Genomic DNA, 15,531 nt, shown 5'->3' on the forward strand with positions numbered 1-15,531 from the left:
GACATAAAATTAGTATTCCTTTCACAGTGTCTTGAAAGGTTAATCATAAAAACATCATTAGGAAACAATGAACCTTTATAAATATTTTTTCCATTTGAATAAAAACGGACTGGTAATCCTATTTCTTCAAAATGAAATATGATAATTCTATATTTACGCTCACATTTAATTCTATTTAAAGTAAAATTCTGGGTAAAATGAGTCGATGCATTGCACTTTGCAAGAAAATACCACACGCGTGCACATAGTAGTAAATGGACCCCAAAACCAGTGTCTAAACAATATATAAATGTATAACAAAAGCATTAAGATTTTAAATGCTGTAAGTTATGAAATGCTAAAATTATTTTAGTCTTATTTAAAGACGCTGAAGCCTCTGCAGTATGTCGCCGCAAACATATCCTGAGACTTAACATTTTACGTTTATCATAAACGTTTTTCAGTTTGAGCTTTTGCACTTAATCCCATACAGATTTGCATCACCCAACACAGCTTTCTTTTCTTACCGATCATAGCATTTAAGGATTTCCATCAAACAGTAGTTATTAAAACTCACACAAGCACACTCTACTGGGCTAAAAGCCCAACAGAGCGCCAAGATGGCTTTTTTTCACCTTTCCCAAATAAGCCTGAAGTTCACTTGCTCACAAAGGACTCGAGTGGATTTCCAGATCACGGGAAAGAGCGTGGTGCAAGGTTAACCATTCAAATTTCCCAGGGAGAAAGACTGTCCAGGAGGTGGGTTGTTAAGAGGTGCGCCTCGCCCAGCTGAAGCTACTCACCAGCGTGAGCTGTATTTTGGTGGAGAAGGTTTTCTTATAGCAGAAGGTCTGGATGACTATGATCACCGGCGTGGTCATGGCCTTGGCCAGCTGATAGGTGCCTATGGTGTTGTTCTGCAGAGATAAGTTGGTGAAGACCACGAAGCCACAGAAGCTGAGGGCCAGGAGGAGAAGCTTGGAAGGCGGCAGACTTTTGGGGGCAAACATGTCCAGTTTCTGGCAGACGTACAAGCCCAGCCAAGTTACCACGAAGTGCACCAGGGTCAGGCTCATGTTGGGGAAGCCGTAGTGGACATAGATCCATTTGTTGAGGAACACGATGCAGATGGACACCAGTAGGTTGAGCAGGAGCCCGGCGGCGATGCGCCCTCTGCCTCGTACTCTATCGGCCAGCGCTGCCATGACCCCCGCGGAGCCGGGGCCCTTCACCCTCGGAAAGGGGCGCCCGGCCTACCTCCAGCTGCCCTTTGCCTCCTCCTCCGCCGCCGCGTCCTCGCAGCCCCTGGCTTTACGGTCCGGCCGGGGAGAGGCATGCAACCACTGGGTCCCTGGCAACCTGCAGCCTCAGCGGATCACACATGCTCTGCCACCGCCCATTCAGCCGGCGACTACGCGGCAGCACGTCCCGCGCGCTCCGCCCCCTTCCGCCCTCGGCCACGTGACTCGGGGAGCCCGCGCTTCCGCCCTTGAACAGTTCAGGAAGCGGCCTCTACCTGCGCAGGCGCGTTGAGCTCTGGGTGCGGAGAGCTGCGTCCTTGGTCCACTATCTCCTGGGTTACCTAAACCTGGCTGCGCCAATCTGCGACCCCTTTCTTGTTTGGTATTTTCTGTGTCGGTTGAGTAGACTTGCTAGGTATTCTTGGTGCTGAGCAAATTTTAGCCCTCGCCAAACAGGGGAAAGCATTACTTCTTGAAACCATATTTTTAGACATTTTATTTTAAAAATTCAAACATAGAGAAGAGTAGACAGTATGATGAACCCTCATATACTCATCATGGTTAGTAAACTATTCAGATTTTTTTTTTGAATCAATGTTTGGTTTTTCATCATCCTAGAAGTGTCCATTTTACTTAGATGTTCTAATATACTTGGTCAGAGTTGTATATGGTATTCTACCATATTTTCAATTTATTTCATCTGTTGTCACATCACTTTACTTATTCTAAACATTATGCATTTGAGTGAAATTCCTGGGTTAAATGGTAGATTGTTGTTTATAATATTTGAAAAGGTCAATAAAATAGTTATCCACAAGAATAGAAATAGTCAAAACTTTCCCCAAAGATTGTACCATTTTACATTCCCCAGCAATATGTCCCAGTCACAGTTGCTCCACATCCTCCCGAACATTTGGTTGTTAGTCTTTGATTTTAGCCATTCTGATGGATGTATAGTGGTATCTCATGGTTTTAATTTGCATTCACCATTGACTTGAGCACTTTTCACAGGCACATGGTTAGGTGTGTCTTCAAGAATCATCTGTTGTACTATTTTGTCCACTCTTTAAATTTTTTTTGGCCTTTTTATTATTATTTTTTTTTGCTAATCAAGTGATGCATTTAATGAAAACCACCTAAGATAGTAAAGGAGACATGAGCTAACTGCAGAGAATTTCTGTTGTAGAATACTTCCCCTCCACTACCACGCTGGACACCACTGCAGAGCAAGTCATGGCCAGTGAAGCAGCGGAGCTGGATGTGAGGAAGCTCATTGGCCAGATGCACTGAACTCAAAGAGGCACGTGGAGATGAGGAACTTGCAGATGTAATATCCCAGCTAGATGGATGTGGTTTGGAACCCGTGCTTTGCTGCAAGGGCTAGTAACCCTAGGGCAAGTTATCCAATATCCCCCAAGCAGCCTCATTTGGATCATGTCTGGTTAGACCCTCCTTATTCCAAAAGCAAAAACCAAACTAAAACAAACAAACAACTCCCCCTGAAGACAAATCAATCCCTACAGTCTCACTTTCTCTTCCTTCCTTCAACCCTTTTACAAAGGATAATACAGGGGCGACAGTTCTGCGCTCTCAGGAAATAGGGTCTTAGGTGCTTTTGGAGGTTGAGAGGCTAGAACGGCAGTCTAGAAATTCCTTTCATCTTATGGCACTGATTCAGTGTAGACTTGATCTCTCCTCCTCTCCCTCCACCCGTGCTCTCTCACCCCCAGACGGACATATTGGCATCAAATAGCTCTAGCTTTCAATCTGTACTGGGATTTGCCAGCAGAAGAGACGTTGGTCGTTGTCATCTGTAAGTTCCCACTCCACCACCAGTTTTATAGAGGGGTATTCACTCTTCACGGGTAGTTTATTCAAGTAGCTATAGGTCTTGTCTTTTTCATTGGGGCAGCTGATTCCACTCTTAACAACCGTCAGGCTCAGGAATAGGAAAGGGAATGGCGAAACCCATCACAATGCCATGCACCACGGCTTTGCTACTTTGAGACTGAGTGCTACTGGTGAACGTGACATTGACACTGTAAGACTGTCCTTTGTGCAGTTGGCAGGGTTGGGTGAGGCATGGATTCACATTCACTTCCTTTATAACTCCGACCCCAGAACCGCAGTCCTTGAAATGCACCGGCTCGGCCAGGGCAGAGGCGCTGAGTGCCAGGAACAGGAACACGGCGCCCAAGAAACGCATCGCAGCTAAGACTGCAAGCTCAAGGAAAAAAGCGTAAGAGTTCTTTATATATGCTGGACACGAGTTTTTTTAGTCAGTTATCCTTCTGCAAATATTTTCTCCCAGTCTGTGGCTTACTTATTTTCTTAATATCTTTGAAGAGCAGAGTTTTATATTTTGATGGTCTAAGTAATCAATTTTTTCCTTTATAGTAATTGCTTTCTATCTCTTGTATAGGAAATCTTTACCTACCCTTGGGTCCCAAAGATATTCTCTATTTTTCTTAAAGGTTTTATGGTTTCAGCGTTTATATTCAGGTTTATAATCCATTTACATCATGTTTTCTCTTAGAGTCACATTCTCTCTTTTGGTCATCTCTCATTTATAAGTCCTACACTCTAGTCAATTCAACATAAATGCTGATTCATAAACATGCATTTACCATTTGTAGGCCTTGCTTATACTGATTTCCTAATCTGTAGTGCCCCACCCTTCTTGTGCTTGTATCTCTGTCTTTGCAAATTCAGTGCATTACCCAGACCCCAGCTCAAATGGTACTTCCTCAGAAACCTCTTAGCTGGAAATAGTTTCTCCCTGCTTGGATTACTTGTATTTTAAAATGGCATTTAAAAATATATTTATTGTATTTCCCCTACTGGAAGGGCTAGATGAGCTCTTACTGTGTATTCCCCAATTTATTCACTGCTTGCTGTGTGCCAGACACTATTCTAAGTCTGTACATGCTCCAACTTATTTTAGAGGTTTGCTGAATGAGTTAATAAACTAGAAACGTCATCAAAATAAAGAAAATAGCATAATATTATTTTAGAAAACATTCTTGCTATGTTCATCTAATTAAGTGTAATATTTTAAAAACACCAAATTTTATGATGAGGACTTATATACCTGGCTTAAACATGTATCTACTTTCCATCCTCTTTAAGATTTCAGAGTACTTATGATCACAGGGAAAAAGGATAACAGGAAATTTAATTTCTTATTACATAATAGAGGGACGTTCCTGGAATTCATATGAACAGAAAATTTTAGTTTTTATATAGTTTTATTAATAAACACAGGGAATTATATAATACATTAAATTTTCAAAGTGTCACCATAATATTCTTAAAAGTACAAAATTAAATGCCTAAATTTCATAAACATTTTCCCCATAAGGCAAAAGAAAAAACCCAGGAATTACAAATATATATATTTTACAGAAAAACTTCCATTTATCATGGAAATTATTGAGATTACAAACAGCAGACGAATTATGACTGAATTTCATATCCTAATGGATCAAGTCCCTGGTCTAGGAGCATTAGAGAGGATTCTCTTAACTTCTGTAGCAATTTCCTTAATTCTTCCTTAGAAAACACCTGATTTTTAAAAAAGAGAAAAATGTTAAGAATGAGAACAAAAAAGAGTGTGAATTTACAGTCACCTAATCAACCTGATTAGCTTAATGCAAGAAGAAATTCCTCTTTAAGGTTTATGTAGCCAGAGGCCAGTATATTAGGATAGCCCAGGACTTCAAAGCTACTTCTCTGGATCAGTCTATATACTTCAAACTGATCAGAAATGTATACATATTTTGGATAAAAAAGCACAAACATTAAAACTGGATCCCTACTTTAAGAAAGTCTAAGAACATCTAAAGAATATAAACACATCTCACAAACCTAAATATTATTACAGAGGTTATCAAATCACTAAAATTTAAAAGTGCAAATGCTCTAGAACTTACCAGATACAGCTTGTGGCGCTCAGAGGATACCATATCCGCTAACTGCAGGCATTCCTGATACTGACCGGTACTATGCAATATGGTGTGAAGCAGAAAACACAACATTGGCAGACAAAGCTTTCTCAGTAAAACCATTTGATATGTTCTTTCATGGTCTTCCTCAGCATCCTACAGACAGACATCAAGTAGTCATTCTAACAACTTTAAGCTAAATACCCTTACAAAAAAGTCAATGAATCAAACCAAAAAGCAACAGGTAAAAGCTAAAGTGTTTCTGTAAAGCTTATCATGCTAACTAAAAATAAAACAAGGCAGGGTTTCTATCATGGTATCTTCAGAGGAGTCAGAAGTCTGAAAATGAAAACAGAATGCTTCTGAATTTGTACTTACTATGTTTTAAATAAAAACATGCATAAAAGGAAAAACAGAGACTAGAGCAAAAATCAGAACAGAAAATAATAACCATTGCCCTGGATATATACAGAAGGAAACACAGATACCAGGAGGACTGAGAGGGCTCTTCATACCACCAGCAGTGATTCCTGCTGGGAAGAAGCACCAGGATGAGGGGAGAGGTGCACAGGGAGGACAACTTCATTGCACATATTTTGTTTCTTTAAACAGAGAATGAATTTATGATGTCTTTGTATAATTTATTAAAAATAGAAAAATTAAAAGAATCTGGGGGGCTTCCCTGGTGGCGCAGTGGTTGAGATTCCGCCTGCCGATGCAGGGGACACGGGTTTGTGCCCCGGTCCGGTAAGATTCCACGTGCCGCGGAGCGGCTGGGCCCGTGAGCCATGGCCGCTGAGCCTGCGCGTCCGGAGCCTGTTGCTCCGCAACGGGAGAGGCCACAACAGTGAGAGGCCCGCGTACCGCAAAAAAAAAAAAAAAGAATCTGAAGATTTGCATGGGACAGCACTAACATACATGAGGATAACACTGTAGAGAAAACAGTGAGCATTTCTTTATAAGTATACAGGGGTCTTTCTAAAAAATTTTGTGGGTACTAAGAGTGCAGAAAAAAGAACAGACTTTTTTTTTTTTTTTTTTGCGGTACGCGGGCCTCTCACTGTTGTGGTCTCTCCCGTTGCGGAGCACAGCCTCCGGACGCGCAGGCTCAGCGGCCATGGCTCACGGGCCCAGCCGCTCCGCGGCATGTGGGATCTTCCCGGACCAGGGCACGAACCCGTGTCCGCTGCATCGGGAGGCGGACTCTCAACCACTGCGCCACCAGGGAAGCCCCAGAACAGACCTTTCATGCCCACTACATTTTCTTATAAAAAATTGAAAACTAAAATAATTAAAATAATAAAAAGGTACCCAACCACAATAAAATTTCTGAAATAATCTTAAAAATTAGGAGGAAATCCATAGGACTCATAGTGTAAAACAAAACAGAAAACAGGACAAGCAAAAATACCAACTGGTCCTTTGAAAAGCCTAATAAGACACCTAATTAATTAAAATTTTTTTCCTTATGACAATATTAATCACTAAAAATCTCTTCATGTGAGAGACTATAATATTAAATTGCTAAAACATTTTCAAAGGTAGATGTAAGTGGAGGTGTGAAGCAACAGAATGTAATCCGGAAATTATACCAAGGAATAATTGTACTAAATCTGACATAGGTCAGGTTTCCACACATATGAAAAATTAGTGTCAACCTTTTTGTCCTGTTTTGAGATATAGATACATAGAAGCAAATATTAAAACACATGCTTTGTATGTTCTTAGCTTTAAAAGGGAAAGCACCTTCATTTATTTTCTCAAATAGGAACTTACTACCTTTGGAGGTGGATTTAAAACACCTCAAGGTCTTACTCATAATTCATATTAGTGAATCCTACTAGGGGCCTAGTAAGAATAAGAAGACTGCTTCTTTCTGGGTCACTCCATTTGTGCTCCAATGTACTCTTTCCCCCTATGCTAAAGAAGCAAAGTACCCCTGGCCCCTAGACTCCTTTCCACCTGCTTATTGATAACCTCGTTTCATAGGATGGATTCTGGCACCTGCCTCTCCAAAATCCTGTTGCTGCCAAATATCAGGGTGTGATCTCTTCTGCTGACTATAGGCGATTTCCATACCAGTGGGTTGGCTGCTATCAACCGTCAACCAACCAGAATCATGCCTGATGGGCCCAGCAATTTGCCACAAGGAAAAGGGAATAAATTGCTCTGCTACAACCTATGATATTTTTCTCATCTGAATAAAAAATCCTGTAAATTTGAAAAATTTGAAAAATCCTGTAAATATATAAAACAAAAAGATTCTTTCCATCTGGGACATGTAGTGCTTTATATGTGAGAAAAGCTCATTAACTGATATGTGTTGATGTGTTTATGTACATATATGTGCATATATGTATATGTCCTATTTAGGATAGGGGGTTTGGGGGTGGGGCAGGGTCTCTAAAGAGAGATGACGCTGGAGTAGACTGCTGAAGGAAGGAAGCCATCCATGCAGATATCTGGGGGAAAAGAGACTCTAGGCAGAAGAACAGCAAAGAGGCCAGAAGGCTAGAGCAAAGTGAGGGGAGAGCAGTAGGATACAAGACTGGGGAGGCAGTCAGGGCCAGCGGATGTGTGATCTTGTAGGTCAAGAAAAGAACTCTGGGTTTTATTCAAAGTGTACCGAGAAGCCATCAGAAGGGTCTGAGTAGGAGAGTCATACCTCTTTGATTTTAAAAGGATTACTAGCTGATCTCTATGAGGAAGGGACTGCGTAAGGAAGAGTGGAAGCAAGGGAAGACAGTTGAGGCTTCAACTAGAATGTGGTTGAGGCAGAGGTGGCAAAAAGTAGGTAAAGATGAGCTGCCTCCTCCATTCCCCCTGCCATCCCTGTGTGCCACCAGCCTCCAACACGAATGGGCCTGTTCTGCAGTTATGTAAAAAGTGAGGTACAGATGTAAGAGTCAGCATACAAGGCCAGGGCTTTGTTGAACAGCTGTGCCTTGCACATGGTGCTAGCCAGGTGAGTGAGTGGGGGCTGAAATCTAATCCATGTCTCCAGTCTACAGGTCATGTGCACTTGGCATGGAATCTATCTGTGTAAGAGAATGGATACCATTTCCTAATTTTTATACAAGTGATATAAGTGCTATCAGGAGCCCTGAATAATTTCCTGCTTTGCTGAGTATGTAAGAGGATTAAGCTAAACTCAACTCAAAATATCATTATTTATCATTTGATTGTTCAAGAAATCTCTTCTTGCTTGGATTAGATTTGAAGACATGACTGAGACTGAATATGGATTTTTAAATGTTCGGTAAAACAAAATGGTATCATTCATAGCCTTCCACTCCTACTCTATTTTTAAAACGCTCCAGAGTGTCTGTTTTGTGACTTTCACTATCTTTTTCTAAAATTTATTTATTTGGTTGCTCCGGGTCTTAGTTGCAGCAGGCGGGCTCCTTAGTTGTGGCATGCGAACTCTTCGTTGTGGCATGCATGTGGGATCTAGTTCCCTGACCAGGGATCGAACCCAGGCCCCCTGCATTGGGAGCTTGGAGTCTTAACCACTGCACCACCAGGGAAGTCCCTAATCTAAGATTAATTAATACTTAGAATAACAAAGATTTACGTATAAATAAGGCATCAAGTCTTTTCAAACCTTAAATACCATTTAATTAGCATTTTGCAACACTAAAATTTTATCTTCGTGAGCAGCAGCATGAAATAGAAGAGAAAACCCAAGGAACCTGCTAAAGGTTCAAAACTATTTATGAAGTCAGCAGAGTTACTGTATCAGGAAAAGTAGCAAATAGGGGCTCAAATCTAGTCTCCTGTCCCTAATGTTTTTGCTTCTGGTCAAAAAGGGAAGCCAGAGGAACTAGAAAAATGTAGTAGCAAAAACCAAAACAAAACAAACAATAAAAAAGGAGTGATGATCGCTTCTCAACCTTTTGGCTAAGATCAAGTATGAAAAAGGAGTGACTATACTAAGATTCAGGGAATGCAGAACGGAAGATACCAAACATACTCCTGTGATTTTTCTGTTCAAAATAATATACCTAATATCCAAGAATCCAGCATTTACAATCCTTGGACAGATCATCAGGTCTGCAGAGGTAAAACTGAGTTACTCCATGTTTCTGTCATGCCCCATGAGCAAGCCTCAATGCCTTTCCCTCACACCATTATTACCTGCAGCATCCTTCCTTTCTCCCACCTCAGCTCATCCAAATTTACCCAATTCGTTCAAGATTCAGTCAAATGCTACACCTTTCAAGCATTCTGTCCAGATCTCTTCCAGGTAGAAGGAACCTTTTCTTTTCCTAAGCTCACAAAATGCTTCATCTGTGCTTTTATTATGGTATTTATTACTTCTGTAACTGGTTTCTCAACCCAGGCTACACATTAAAGCTCTCCAGATAGGGCTTCCCTGGTGGCGCAGCGGTTGAGAGTCCGCCCGCCGATGCGGGGGACACGGGTTCGTGCCCCGGTCCGGGAGGATCCCACATGCCGTGGAGCAGCTGGGCCTGTGGGCCGTGGCCGCTGGGCCTGCACATCTGGAGGCTATGCTCCACAACGGGAGAGGCCACAGTAGTGAGAGGCCCATGTACCGCAAAAAAAAAAAAAAGTCAGCCAGCCCTATCTCAGACCAATTAACCCAGAATCTCTGGAAGTGGAACCCGGTATTTTTTTTTAGTATTTAAAAAGATATTTTATTTGAAAATCATTTCAAACAAACTAAATTACAACAATAGTACAAAGAATATCTCAATACCCTCACCCTTTGTTCAGTCTTTGCCCTGTTTGCTTTATGATTTGCATCTGTATGTGTATCTATAAATACACATTTTTTTAACCCTTTGAGGGCAAGCTGCATAATCATGTTCCCTCACCTCTAAATACTTCAGTGTTTACTTCCTAATAAAGAGAAGTTTCTCTAATATAATCACAATGCAGTTAACGATGTCAGGAAATTTAACAGTGATGTAATACCTTAATATCTCCTTTATAGCATCTTTCTTCCTCCAATGCAGGAGCCAGTTTAGGATCACATACTACATTTAACTGTCATGTCTTTTCAGGACTCTTTAAAAGTTTTTTTTTTTAATACAATTTTTAAAGGCAACATTCCATTTACAGATATTACAAAATACTGGCTATATTCCCCATACTGTACAGTATGTCCTTGTAGCCTATCTTACACCCAACAGTTCCTACCTCCCCCTCCACAACCCCTATGTTGCCCCTCCCTCCCCACTCCCCACTAGTGGTAACCACTAGTGGAACCAAACCAGTATTTTTTAAAAGTTCTCCAGATCATTTAAATGGACAGCTCAGAGGTGAGAACCACTGCTTTATATATGTCTTACTCATTCTACTAGACTTATCTTCATATCCATAAATTGAGTTGAATACATATATAATTAATTTTTAGGTCCAGAACTTTAAAAAATTAGATTTGGGACTTCCCTGGTGGCACAGTGGTTAAGACTCCACGCTCCCAATACAGGGGGCCTGGGTTCGATTCCTGGTCAGGGAACTAGATCCCCCATGCATGCTGCAACTAGGAGTTCACATGCCACAACTAAGGAGCCCACTGGCTGCAACTAAGGAGCCCACCTGCTGCAACTAAGAACCAGCACAATCAAATAAATACATAAATAAATATTTTTTTAAAAATCAGATTTTACTATCCTAAGTGAACATATTAAATATGGAAAAATAGTTTACCCAAGAGTCAAACATTCCTATATTCCCTAACTAGTATTTCAGGTTAAATTATGGGATGTTTAGTTATAAGTACAAAGGTTATATAGGATCTGTAGCTGCTCCTATTCAAAAAACTTTTAAAAAAAGACATTATTTTTGCTTTTAGCTATAAACAATGCACACAGCTTACCTCTCTAACATCCACCATCCACCCTCCATCAACAAACAACAAGACATTGTACATTTTCTCCTTCACATCAGCAGTTAGGGCATCCAAATGCCCTTTCCAAATACCATAATCCATCTGCAAAACAAACGTAAGGCAGATATATAACAGACTATAATGTATCTGTAAAGTACAGACAGGAATATACATATACGGAACATCATTCTAAAGAGTTGACATTCAGTAAGCCAAATATAAAAACAAACATCGACGGACTGCAGTTCAATAAAACGCTAAAATGTTAACCATGTAAATGAGCACTATTGTCACCTGAAGGTATGTTTCATGTTTGGTTAATTATCTACAGAAAAGTAACTAAAGGGATGGCTTTTTTTCAAAGTAGAACAATAGTAAGGAAGATCACTTGTTATAATAGGAATATAACTGCTGAAAAAATGATCTCTTTAAATATATGACATGTATTTTTGAGATGCAATAGACATGTCTCATCTACATTCAACTTACTTCATATTTCTTTTCTTTGTGTTCATGAGCCACTTTCTCAGTAAAAGTTGCTTGAGGTGTCAAAGTAGGTTTTTGTGGAGCTGAATTCATATGCTTAAACCACTCATTAAAGGTTTCATGGGCTTCCTAAAATGCAAAATAAAAGAGAAATACAAAACAAAAAACTGTTCACATATGTTCAACAAAGTTTTTAAAAATTTGATTCTTAGAAATAATTTTTCAGTAGCAAGAAGTAAAATCGTTTAATATTTCTTTTTTATACAAAAAAAATCATGGTGAATAAGTGTTCTGTTTGTGATGTTCACATATTTACTTGTCTGTCTTCTTGACGAGCCTATTAGCTTCTAGAGGGCAAGGATAGAAAGACATCCAGAATTAGTCCTAGAACCTAGCCAATCACTTCATTATTTGTTGAATGAATTTTGAATGAGTATGTTGTTTAGTCACAATACAGAATATCTTGCTTTTTTCAGTTATTGCCAAAAGCAGAAATGTTAAAGTTGAGAGAAGCATTCAAAGAATCTTAAGAAAACATACATTTCAGACATCACACACACTATCTACCATGTGAAACGTTCTTAGTTGGTTAGCACTGATTAGAGGCTCATGCAAATGAAGACCAGGTCTTGTCTTCAAAGTTCTTATGGATCAGTCAGTCCCACAGTCGCAAGGGAGCTAAGATAATGAGTCAATCACCACTTCTGGAAAAACAGTTCAAGGTCTGAGAGTGAATCAGGAAAGTCATCATAAAGAAAGGTTTTGTGGTTTTTACAATCTCACCAAGTAAGCTCTAATGCACAAGTGTTCTCGGATAGCGTTATCATCTTCAGCAGGAAGTGGGCTCTCCATTCCTTGTTCCTCCCACTGGTTATAGATTTCTGCTATTGAATCCTGAGGAATTTTCACAAATACTTCTTTTGCAGCTTCGTGCTTTTTTGATGCTGTGAAAAAGATATACAGTTTTTCAATACATATGGATTTCCGTGTAATGGTTTCTAAAGGAATCAAATTACTGGTTTGCAACTTTCACAGCTACCTGTAACCATTTCATGTCTCAAGGTACTTCTGTTAAAGGTCTGGGTGATCTCTCTACTTAATGGCTGGGCTTTTCCTTATCTCAATGTAACAGTCACAAAAGCATTCATTAAATGCAATTACTTTTACATACTTTTCTGTGTCTTAAAAAAAGGCAATTCAATTTTTTCAAAGCCTTGAGATTATATGCAAAATTGAGTAGGATATGAAAAGTCAATATTAAATATGTTTTGTTTCACAATACCAGCCGTAACAGTGGCTGTTTTGTACGTTACCCTACTGGAAGGGCTGGAAAAACAAACAACAAAGTTCTAGAACAGAACAAAAACTTAAAAAAAAATAAATAAATAAAAATACAGCATACCCAAGAATTTCCTCATTATGGCATTGCCTTGTTTTAGTGCTTCCGCCCTCTGTGATGGGTCAAATACCAACCAGTCAATTACATCGATTTTTAAACGGTCCTCCTATTCATTTAATTGGAAAAAAGAAATGTCAACTGTGTTTTTTCTACGATATTCTACAAATTAGTAGAACCAGCTTATGTCTGTACTTCTAGTGAATATTTTCCCTCAGGTTATACAAAATAATGAAAGAAAATAGCTTTTCTTAGTTTATTTTCACATTTAATAGGTCTCTATTAAATTATAGAAAAAACTTACTGGACTGTGAATCTGGAATTATATATGTGATGTCCCACCAACTTAATCATGTAATTCCTTTAAGTGCTACTCTAAAATTTTTTTCTTTCCTAGATAAAACTTTCTATTCTTTTCTGAAAATAGGAATAAGTAAGCTACATAAAAGTTACTGATTGATCGGGACTTCCCTGGTGGTCCAGTGGTAAAGAATCCACCTTCCAATGCAGGAAACTAAGATCCCACATGCTGCAGAGCAACTAAGCCCACGTGTCTCAATGAGAGAGCCCGTGTGCCGCAGACTACAGAGCCCATGCACTCTGGAGCCCACACAGCATAAACAGAGAGAGAAAACCCATGTCACAACTAGAGAGGAGCCCACGCACCAAAACGAAGAGCCCACCCGCCACAACGAAAAGATGCCACAATGAAAAGATCCCGAGTGCCGCAACTAAGACCCGACTCAGCCAAAAAACAAAAGAAGTTAGTGACCGATCAAGTATCTAGAATAATCTGATGAGCAAAAATCCAATGCTCAGGTTTTTTCCATTAAAGAAACTTCCCTTAACATAATACTACTGTTAAGCAATTCCTTACACAAGACCTTAAGTTTGCTGCCAATTTTTATAACTTGGCTGACAAAGAAAAATTCTTTAAAAAAGAAAGAAGCCCAGAGTATTTTAAGGTAGAAGTTCACAAAAGCATAACATGAGGGATTATCAGGAGTTATATAACACACGTCTCTCTTCCCCTCATGTTACCTCAGTAGTGCCAGTATCTAGGGCTGGGGCCAGGTCATGATGACTGAATTCACCATTATCTTTCTTCCGAATATTCTCAACTACGGTTTTTGTTATAGTTGCAATATCCAAATCTAAAGAATTTTTTGAAGAAACAAAAACAAGAATTAATCGTTCACACTAATATCCTCTAAACAGTCACAATGATTTGGTAAATTTGGGATAACACTTCTTTAAAAATATGTAAAATATGAAAGACATTATAAAAGAAAATGCCAAAATTAAAAGATATTTCACACGAGTTACAGTATAGGTTATTTCATTCCTAAAACAGAATTTCACTGAAAACCTCATTCCTTTTTCACCTCGTAAGAGAAACAGGATTTAAAACTAGAAGGCTAAATGTTACTAAAGCCAAAATGATAATCTGCCTACAAAGCCCAGCAGATGTTCTCAACCATTTTTACCTGCTTCTTTAGCCAGCTCCAGGCAATGGTGGCGCTGTTCAAATTCTGTAACACCTTCCAAAAATAATGCATACTGGGCAACAGCGAGGTCTTGAGGCAAATGACAGGTATAAAATGCTATGAGATTTGTATGTTTCTCATTTATTAAAAGCTAAAAAACAAAAAAAGGATCAAAGTATGTCAATAATTAAACAAGTTCTAGGATCAACAGTGCTTTTTAAAAAGTTCACTTCAAAATTTCAAATATATTTAGGAGAGATTCATACAGATATAGATTTGTGCTGCTAAACAGAATTTTAAATTCCAAAAGAAAGTATTTATGACAATTAAAAGACCTTTATGGATTCTGATGACTCTCCTGCCACTAGATATTACAATATTATCATTCTGATTTTTGTTTTCATTAAAATGGTAAAAAAATATATACAATTGTGGTTTCTCAAAGTTTACCTGTATGTATGTCTTTAAAACCTCAATGGAAACTTCTTCCTTCATAGGAAAAAAGATATAATTATTAAATTATAAATACAACTGCTTATGTGTACCAGCAATATATCTAATAAAAATTCCGCTATAATGATTTAATGACTTTTAATACTTACCACTGAGCAATAACTACATGCAATAACTAAGTGCTTAGCAAAGTTCATGTATTGCCTTACCCTAACTCTTTGTGGGTAGTTACTATTATTGTTCACATTTTACAGAGGAAGAAACTAAGACCTAAGGAGATTTACCCAGAATTACACAGCTAGAAGCTGCTGAGTAAGAATATGAATCCAGGATTCTTACTCCAAAACCCAAGCTTTCAACTACCGCATCATTCTGCCTTCTACATGTACTCTGACCAAAGTGTTACCATTTAGGACAGAAGAAAAAGAAAAAAGAAAACAAAGGTTTAAGATCTCAGAGAACTTAGTCTGGCTCAGTTACCTTAGCTGGTTGATTTAGAGGTGGGTACTGATGAGGATTAAAGTTATAAATTGTCCAAAACCCAGGTAACCACCAGCATTCTGCAGCCACAGATTAGAACCCTAACAAGTAACCTGCAGTGAATCATCATCGAGTGACCATATGAGACTATGGTCACCATTTCCAGAAAACAACAACCAAAAAGTAGCATGTTTTCCTGACAATAGGT

General features: G+C 39.1%; 3 protein-coding genes across 10 annotated transcripts in view; all 3 read right to left on the reverse strand.

Annotated features, from left to right (window-relative positions):
• SLC35E3 (solute carrier family 35 member E3) overlaps window positions 1-1,357 on the reverse strand; it is a 31,395-nt gene extending 30,038 nt beyond the window's left edge. For all 4 annotated transcript variants that reach the window (XM_060165453.1, XM_060165455.1, XM_060165454.1 and 1 more), the window contains exon 1: window positions 783-1,357. In XM_060165453.1, the coding sequence (XP_060021436.1) occupies window positions 783-1,184 (402 nt within the window). In that variant the 5' untranslated portion in view covers window positions 1,185-1,357. The remainder of the gene's footprint in view (window positions 1-782) is intronic.
• A 1,376-nt stretch (window positions 1,358-2,733) lies between these two features.
• LOC132528819 (NPC intracellular cholesterol transporter 2-like) lies at window positions 2,734-3,447 on the reverse strand. The gene is given in 2 exon segments (XM_060164922.1): window positions 2,734-3,146; window positions 3,148-3,447. Coding segments are annotated over 2 exon segments (450 nt in total). The 5' UTR covers window positions 3,427-3,447; the 3' UTR covers window positions 2,734-2,975.
• Window positions 3,448-4,471: 1,024 nt separating this feature from the next.
• The window catches only part of NUP107 (nucleoporin 107), a 45,017-nt gene continuing 33,957 nt past the window's right edge, over window positions 4,472-15,531 (reverse strand). For all 5 annotated transcript variants that reach the window (XM_060165439.1, XM_060165438.1, XM_060165440.1 and 2 more), the window contains 9 exons: window positions 14,841-14,879; window positions 14,391-14,541; window positions 13,945-14,057; window positions 12,910-13,012; window positions 12,291-12,451; window positions 11,511-11,636; window positions 11,010-11,123; window positions 5,153-5,320; window positions 4,472-4,784 (listed from right to left, as the gene is read on the reverse strand). In XM_060165439.1, the coding sequence (XP_060021422.1) occupies window positions 4,677-4,784; window positions 5,153-5,320; window positions 11,010-11,123; window positions 11,511-11,636; window positions 12,291-12,451; window positions 12,910-13,012; window positions 13,945-14,057; window positions 14,391-14,541; window positions 14,841-14,879 (1,083 nt within the window). In that variant the 3' untranslated portion in view covers window positions 4,472-4,676. The remainder of the gene's footprint in view (window positions 4,785-5,152; window positions 5,321-11,009; window positions 11,124-11,510; window positions 11,637-12,290; window positions 12,452-12,909; window positions 13,013-13,944; window positions 14,058-14,390; window positions 14,542-14,840; window positions 14,880-15,531) is intronic.

The sequence above is a fragment of the Lagenorhynchus albirostris genome, chromosome 11, assembly GCF_949774975.1.
Source record: "Lagenorhynchus albirostris chromosome 11, mLagAlb1.1, whole genome shotgun sequence".
NCBI lineage: Eukaryota > Metazoa > Chordata > Mammalia > Artiodactyla > Delphinidae > Lagenorhynchus > Lagenorhynchus albirostris.